This window comes from Rutilus rutilus, assembly GCF_951802725.1.
Source record: "Rutilus rutilus genome assembly, chromosome: 3".
NCBI classification, from domain to species: Eukaryota; Metazoa; Chordata; class Actinopteri; order Cypriniformes; family Leuciscidae; genus Rutilus; species Rutilus rutilus.
The window spans coordinates 58,041,072-58,050,102 of NC_140211.1; the positions used below are offsets into that span (position 1 = coordinate 58,041,072).

A 9,031-nucleotide genomic window follows, 5' to 3' on the forward strand; every position below is an offset into this window, starting at 1 on the left:
AACATTTAGTTAATGTATTAACTAACATGAACCGACAATGAGCAATACATTTTTTACAGTTTTTGTTAATGTTAGTTAATCATAATACAGCTGTTAGTTCACAGTGCATTAACTAATGTTAACAAACACAACCTTTGATTTTAATAACGTATTAGTACATGTTACAATTAATATTAACTAAGATTAATAAATGCTGAAGAAGTATTGCTTATTTTAACTAATGTACGGGTAGTTAACCAATGAACCTTAATGTAAAGTGTTACCAAAATATTGAATCATATATTGTTAGGTAAATAGGCAAGCTTGTGAAGAACCTTTCAGCCTATCAACACTGGAAATAATTGTAAACACTGTCGTTCGGGGTAAATTATTAATAGCTAATTTTTCTGACAGAATGTTTTAAATCTTGGATGATGTACATCTGTTCGGAGAGATGAACAAGCTGAAAGCTTCGAGAGCCTCAATAAAGGATGTTGAGAGGATCTACAGGGACAATGTTTTATTTTTTCCTCTTGATATTCTTCATTTTCACAAACTCTGACTCGACATGCACCAATGCTACATTTTCTAAATGTCATAATCATGTTAACAAACAAGTATTCATTACTTCAATGAGATCATTGTTTCTGCATTCAATTATTACATTGTTTAAATTAATACCTTTTTCGCTAACTGTGATATTGTATATGTACATTTCTGAAATACATAACTAACTACACGCGACGCGCTGTAAAATGCCTCTTTTCCATGTTAATCAGAGTGTTTGTCCTAACCAGCGGCGACGGCGACACGCAACGATTCTATTTTAGAAACGGTTTCTATTTTTCTGCGACGTCGCGCTGGAACAACAAACACAAAGTGTGGCGATGATAATCTCAGGTGCTGTTTATGTGCTTTATTTAATGTTAAAAGCGTGTAATGTGACTCTGAATATCATTTAGTGCTCCAGCTTTGTAGCTGTAAAAGCAACAATGGATAATTCACCTCAGATCTTGAAATTAAACAAATGAAAACAAGAACGTTCAAACTGTGAACAAACAAGTGTATTCTTTGACAAAGATTGTTTTAGTAACTCAGTATGTATTTTTAATAACGTTTAAAGGGGTGGTATAATGCCCTTTCCTCAAGATGTAAAATAAGTCTCTGATGTCCAAGAGTGTGTATGTGAAGTTTTAGCTCAAAATACCCCACAGATATTTTTATATAGTTAAAATTGTCACTTTTTGAGGGTGAGCAAAAACGCTCCGTTTGAGTGTGTCCCTTTAAATGCAAATGAGCTGCTGCTCCCGGCACAGGGGGCGGAGCTTCAAGAGCTCGTGTCCTTTTACCTCACACACACATGCACTGAAAATTTCAAAAACTTTTAGCTTTTATGTTCAAACCGGAGTCGGACAAAGATGGAGAGACTCAAGAAGAAGTGACAACATGACGTTTCCGAATGGATAGTTGATGAATTTATGTTGCTGATGTGTAGTTAACTATCATCTAGTCATTGATTAGCATATTCTGTCATGATTTAACTAACTTAAGTTAAAAAAGTAATTAACTACCCCTTTAAATGGTGTAATATTTGTGAATTTGATTATGTACTACCGTGAGAGCCCGCCCACACGCTGTTCTGATTGGCTGTGGGTTTTGATCGATTTTGATTCCACACGGTGTTAGACAGATTCCTCTGATAACAGATCACTGTAAATTGTAATGTGGACTCGTGCACTTTCTCTAAAGCTGCTTTGAAACGATGTGTATTGTGAGAAGCGCTATACAAATAAACGTGAATTGAATTTTCAGAGGCAGTGAATGAAGTGAAGAGGCTGTTGAGAGGATCCACAGGGATAATGTCTTATTTTCTTCCTCATTTCCAGAGGAGGCAGTGAACGAGGTGAAGAGGCAGGCCATGTCGGAGCTGCAGAAAGCGGTGTCGGACGCGGAGAGAAAAGCTCACGAGATGATCTCGGCTGAGCGATCGAAGATGGAGAGAGCCCTGGCCGAGGCCAAGCGACAGGCCTCCGAGGACGCACTGACCGTCATCAACCAGCAGGAGGACTCCAGCGAAGTGAGTAACAAACACATGACCCACGGTCGGGGGAAATCACGATTCTATCTTCTACCGATTTGCATTAGGGGTGTCACAATATATCGCAATACAAAAATGCAACAATATGTATCGTGGATAGTTCACCCAAAATAAAAATTACTGTGTGAACTTTAGTGTCAGTACTACATTAAACTGCTAGATATAATGTTGAATATAATGTATAATAATGCAATGGGGGAATATTTGTGGGTCCTGATAACGCCAAATGTCTTGTTACCAGTATAAAGTGGCCTACATTATTTTAAATATATCTAGTCAGTGAAAGATTGCAAGCTTATTCGTCTAAAATAATCCTGTATTTTCAGCTTCAGAATCATGAATATTGTTATTCTGGTGTCTCTATTGTCCTGTGCTTTGGGTTTCCAGCACCAAGTCCAAGCCTATTCATTTACACACACAATGTAATACCAAATTTAGCATTGTAATCAACAGTAAAACAAATTGTGAAACTTTTATCATATGTCTTGGAGTATCGCAATAATATCGTATCGTGAGTTCAGTATCGTGATATGTGTCGAGTCGTGACATGAGGGCATAGCTACACCCATAATTTGCATCGATTCACAAATTAAAAAAATTGATTTTCTAAAGAGTTACACTTCTTTAACTTTGCAGCACTACTCAAAGTCACTTAAAGTTATTGACGTTAATCACAATATGAATGCAGTGCTCGCAAAAGTGATTTTCTCTTTTGTTGTTTGATTAACATTGTTGATACAAAAACCTGCGTGCGCATTAGGCTGCCGTCACTTTAAGACGAATGCACGGATCCAATATACTGATACGCATCCGTTTTCTTTCTCAATTGCTTACAATGCATAACCGACTGTGTTTCCGAGGATACCCGAAAAAATAGTGGAGGGGAAATCTTTTTTAGGAGGATGGTTATGTAAAAATGGTCACACTTCAAAATGGTCCTCATGGTCAAACATTGGAAATGAACGGGAGACGAGTTTCCTCTAGTGGAAGCGTTTGGTACTGCGCACAAACAAAATCTTACCGAAAGCTCATTTTTTGAGATATCAAGCTCAACTTTGGAACACAAGTTGTTTAGATTTATGGCTTGGATTTTCTCACAGTTTTAGAGTAAAATATGTTTTTGAAAATATATTTCATATCAAAATTTAACTTTAACAAAACTTTTTTTCACTTCAGCAATAATCTGCCAAGTGTCGTCTTTAAAAAGAGTTCAAACTTCAGTCTGTTGCTCTGAAGCATTCAAGATTTACGACAGTTTAAGCTGGAAATTAAATTTTCAGAGATCTATGCTCAAAAAGTGATTATAAATACAGCGTAAATATAATTTAGTGCCATAAAATCCCCTAAAATTACAATATATTAAATAAAAAAACATTATCGAACTAAAACTGACACGCGAAAAGCACCAGAGGGTTAAATACATTGTTTCATCATGGCATAAATATGAACACTTATTGGTTTGTAAATAATCACAGTCCGTGTCTGTCCCGCAGAGCTGCTGGAACTGCGGTCGCAAGGCTAGCGAGACGTGCAGCGGATGCAACACCGCGCGCTACTGCGGCTCGTTCTGCCAGCACAAGGACTGGGAGAAGCACCATCACGTGTGCAGTCAGGGCTTGACCGGGAGCAGCGTCGTGCCGATCGGGACGCCGTCCTCCACCTCATCATCATCATCATCATCCAGTGTCCCGCCCACCCGCTCCGAGAGCACTCCTCCAGGCCCGCTTTCCAGCGCCAGTCCTAAAGACGCGAGCTCATGTAGCGTTTCTCGCTCAACCACTCCTGCAACTCCCGCTCTGATGGATTCCTCGTCCCGTTGACTGATGAACCCCCGAATCCTGAACCACGTCTACTAGCGTTGTCAAAATACCAACTTCGGTACCAAGTCGGTACTTACATTTAAAAAAAATTGACGTTTTGAGTGCAACCGTAAACACCTCTGATTGGCCAATGTGTTCATTGTAGCCAATCACAGACATATCTGATGAGCTCGTGAACACAACGGCCAATCAGAGGTGATTACGATTCTCCTCAAAGCATCACATTTTTGAAATTTCAGGACCGACTTGGTGCCAAAGTCTGTATTTTGACAACGCCAACGTCTACTGCTGCTACAGCATCTTTCATCCAAAACTAGCTGAGGACCCTCCAGCATTCTCACCCCTCCTCTAGTGATGAACCTGGCTTTCACGTCTACGTTAAGCTCTTGTGTTCCTCAAATCTCCAAAAAAGCTCAGATTCCTACTGTGCTAAATTCAACATGAGCGGGGAAAGCCAGGGAACAGTTACACACGTGTGTATTCATGTTTTAAGACATTGCCTCAACACCCTTTAAGTGAGGTTTGCTCTGTGAGAACTGGAGTGGCAGGAGGGACTCGCACTACCAGTCAAAGGTTTCGGATCGGTAAGATTTTTAATGTTTTTAAAAGAAGTTTTTTAATGTTTTAAAAATAAATAAATAAACTATTATGAGAATTTAAAACCAGCTGTTTTAATGTGAATATTAATACTGTGAGCAAAGCTGATGTTCAGCATCATCACTCCAGTCGTCAGTGTCACATGATCCTTCAGAAATCACTCTAATATGATGATTTGATGCTCAAGAAACATTTAAAGAGATTGAAAAGAGTTGTGTACAAAAGCTTTCCATTTCAGGGAAATGCTGTTCTTTGAAACTTTCTATTCATCAAAGAATCCTGAAATAAACATTTAAACAACCGTTTTCAACATTGATATGTTTCTTGAGCATCAAATCATCATATTACAGAATGATTTCTGAAGGATCATGTGACACTGAAGACTGGAGTAATGAGCGACTGGAGAAAACAGCTGTTTTTAAATTGTAATAATATTTCACAATATTATTTTTTTTTTATCAAATAAATTGGTGAGCAGAAAACAACTTATTTTAAAAACATAAAAAATCTTACCGATCCAAAACTTTTGCCTGGTTGTGTACGTAGTTTGGATTCCTCTAAACCGAAAGCCTCCACCACAGAGCAACTTCCTCACAACATTGCATTTCATTTTTTTGGCTTTAATTAAAACAAAAGAAACGTTCAAAAATCCAAAAGAAATAATAATAATAATAAGAAGAAGAAGAACCTGTTAACTACCTTGCTAGCGAGCCAAGAAAATCTACACCAGACTCACCTCTCTGTACTGACGTGAACCCAAATGAATTCTAAGTGAAAAAAAAAGAAAAGAAAAGAAAGAAAATGATCCAAACCTTTTTATTACACTGCCAAAGTTACGAAGAAGCACTCATCTTGTAACCAAACGCAAACAACTTCACCTCCTCCTCCGCAGAAACTGAACAAACAGTGACTAGAAACTCAGATCTTGAGGAACGCAAACTTTAGCCCGGATTCATCTCCGGGTCAATGGAGCGACGCTTAAAAGCACGGAGAGAAATGACACGAAAAGGAAAGAAAAGGCGAGGATTAGCAAACGAAACAGACAAAAGGAAAGACGAACGGCAACGGAACTGCCAAAAAACCTCAACGGATTGTACACTAAGAATGAGCCTTTTCTTCTGAAACATTTGCGTTTGCCGAGACATTTTTTTGTTGTACGATTTCACTCGTTTTCCAAAGCATGACTTTAGAGACTGGCGTAGACTTGGTTCTCTTTTCTCTCGCTCTTTCTACCTCCCCCCTATATATATATGCTCATCCCTTTTGTCTCCTGACAGAAGCTCAAATCCACGAAGGGATCAAACGTCGCTTGTAGATATTACCTTGTTTCTTGGATGTCTCTGTCTTCGATTTCTGCTTGTGTGCGTTCTCCGAATTCGGGACGCCATTTTTTTTTTGTTGATTTTTTTTGTCTTCTTTTAGGTTTCAGCCGAACATTGGACAGAAAAAGACACTCTTTTAACGGGAGAGAAGCTGTGTTGTACCTATTTGTTGGATTTGTTGTATCAATATTGATGATGAGAATCCTCATGTGGAATATTTTATATTGCTCGCATTGTAAGACAGTGAGAGAACGGAGGTGCAATATGGAAAGAGAATTCAGCTACTGAATTGAACCTCAGAAAAACGGCCCTTAGGGTACCTTATAATATAAATATACATATAAATATATCTAAAAATTACCATGGTAAATTAATGTGAATGTACATAGTATTTAAAAAAAAGAGGTCCAAAAATGAGTTTTGCCAAATAACAGAAACCTTTAAAGTATAATGTCTAGAATTTAATTTCTCTCCATTTAATCTTTTCTGTCTTGAATGATCATTTTACAACGTGTGTTGGAGGGGAAGGTGTTGAGATCACGGATTTTGCTGATGGGGCGAGACGCTTTCGCAGCCGTAAGCGCGTCGACGAGAACGGCATCGCTTCAACGACACGCCGAAACCACTATAGACTGACCTGGCGAGTTCCCAAACTGGGATTTTAGGAGGAAAACCACTAGAATCTGTGTGAAACATTGCCATCCTTTGGGCCAAAGTGTCACTGCAGTGGTTTAATGTGTAACTTTGCACACACAAACACACATGCATGCACATACAATCACAAAACCAACACTATGATGGTTCTCAACTGGTACCAAGCTTCTTTTTTTTTTTTTACTCGTGATAACATTGCAGTCTGGAAAACATCAACAGAAGCTGCTGTGTGCACTGAGCAACGTTCATGTTTGTTAAAGGTCAAAAATAGCCCTGTTTACAGCCTTTGTTTTGGTCAATTTCTGATTTATAATGGCGTACCTTTGATACGGACCAAACTTGAAAGTCCTGTTTGTTGCTCAATCTATTTTGGTGTTGCTTTAGGTTTAATTTATCACATTTCTAAGGTAATATATGAACTCACCCTGAAAATATCAGCAACACATGACCCCAAAACCAGTGGATACTAAAACACCAGTCTGATGAAGTAGGTGTCTCTCTCTCTATCTCTCTCCCTCCATTTTGAGGATTTTTTTTTTTATGGCTCTTTGCCTACTAGCTACCTCCTGTTAACAAACCCAAATCAAACCACTAGCAGACATGCAAATCGAGCAAACCTGGGGTGTGTTTCCCGTCAACGCCGTACGATCCATCGGTGAAGAAATCAACTAGCCATTCACGATCGTTTCCCGAAACCATATAGTCGCAAATTGGTCGTTCAACCACGTTGGTTAATGATGTCACGCAGGTGTTGGAGTAATAACTACTGTTAATGAATCTGTTTGAGATCGAATTAACGCTAGATGTTTCGCTATAAATTTCGGACATGCATCTGAGGACTATTTCTCATTTTTCTCAGTTATTTTGCTTTATTTCCAGATTCAATCATCGGCTCGTTCTCACGTAGAGCTCGTTCACACATGCACTTCAATAACAACGTATGAAAGCTTGTTTCCGCCACAAAATAAAACATTTTAAAAGATAATTGTGACTTTTTATCTCACAATTTTGCGAGTTTACATCTCGCAATTCTGACTTTATTTCTCGCAATTCTGACATCTTTTCTCACAATTGTGTCCAATTCTAAGGGAAAAAAGTTTTTTTTTAAACTTTATAACTTTATAACACGCAATTGCGCCTTTATATCATGCAATTCTGACTTTATATCTCGCAATTGCAACTTTATTTCTCAGAATTGTGACTTTATTTCTCACAATTCTGACTTCATATATCGCAATTGTGAGAAAAAAAATCCGAATTGTGAGATAAAAAGTCGCAATTATTATTATTTATTTATTATTCAGTGGCGGAAACAAGCTTCCATGCTTTAAATCTCTTGGCAAACTAAGATGTAAATGATATTTGTATGTATCCTAAATAAAAGATACAGATAGTCCTGAATATCAGCTTGATTATTTTGCTCAAAATAAGGATGTATTGAGTACACATATCATGCAAACATGAAACTCTGCTTCTAACCGCAGGTCGAGAGTGTCGTTACACACACACAACTCTGCAATGCTGTTTGCGAACGTTCGTTGGAACGATGGTTTCGGGAAACAGCGACTCGTTGAACTGCCGATAACGATGAACGATGCTTTCGGGAAACGCACCTCATGACATTTCAGAATAGAAATCAACTATCCTCAAGGGTGTGACAGACTCACATTCATACGTCTGTGCCATTAAATAGATGTGTTATTATTGCGCTAGCTAGCCATAAACGTCGACGACAAGATTCTCTTCAAAACGAACTGACTTAAGTTCACCTGACGAAAACAATGAAAAAAATTAGTCTTAGAATTGTTGAAGTTGTACTTGCTTGGAAATGTTTCGAGCCCCTGAACATAAAACATATCTCATAAATATCCAAAATGATAAAAGCACAGACCAAAGCATAACCGCACACCCATTCCCATAAACCAAAGTGTACAAAAATGGCCATGTTGAAAGCACAAGATAAACCGTAAAAAAAAAACACATCGAGGGAAGAGATCAGTACTTGTTCCCCGCGTCCAAAGCATCAGATGACAAGCTTCCTCAAAAAGATTTCATTGTGGGAATGAATGCATGAGTGTGAGTTAGAGATACTTTCTTTTTTTGCTAAGGGACTTACTTGAATCTCCAGAGCTTTAAAATAACAAAGTTACGATAAACTCATTTCGAGCTTTTGCATTGTCTGCTATAGTCCAGAACTCATGCAAGCATAGCCTACTGTGTGTTTGCAATATTATTTTTTTGGCCATTCTGTTCTATAACCAAAACAAGAGCATGCAAATGCATCTTTACACTGTGTACTGTAATTCTGCTGTCATTCGGCATATCGAAAGGCCCTCGGTCTCGAAACAAATCTCTTGATTCGGTCAGCATTTGGCCTTGTCAGGGGACACGAGTTCAAAGGTTGACATCGAGAGAGAGAGAGAGAGAGAGAAACGACATCCTACACATTCAGCAAAGTAGTCTGGGAAAAAAACAGCTTAAAAGACCATTTTAATGTACATCACTAATGTTGTCTAGCCTCACTAATGCTTTATTTTGTAATTTAATAAGGCTAACAGCAA

At 38.2% G+C, this 9,031-nt stretch overlaps 1 protein-coding gene across 4 annotated transcripts in view; it reads left to right on the forward strand.

The window, feature by feature from the left end:
• Positions 1-4,034, forward strand: part of cbfa2t3 (CBFA2/RUNX1 partner transcriptional co-repressor 3) — a 64,636-nt gene extending 60,602 nt beyond the window's left edge. For all 4 annotated transcript variants that reach the window (XM_084403626.1, XM_084403627.1, XM_084403629.1 and 1 more), the window contains exons 11-12: positions 1,866-2,056; positions 3,571-4,034. In XM_084403626.1, coding sequence (XP_084259752.1) covers positions 1,866-2,056; positions 3,571-3,897 — 518 coding nt within the window. In that variant the 3' untranslated portion in view covers positions 3,898-4,034. The remainder of the gene's footprint in view (positions 1-1,865; positions 2,057-3,570) is intronic.
• The last annotated feature ends 4,997 nt before the right edge of the window (positions 4,035-9,031 follow it).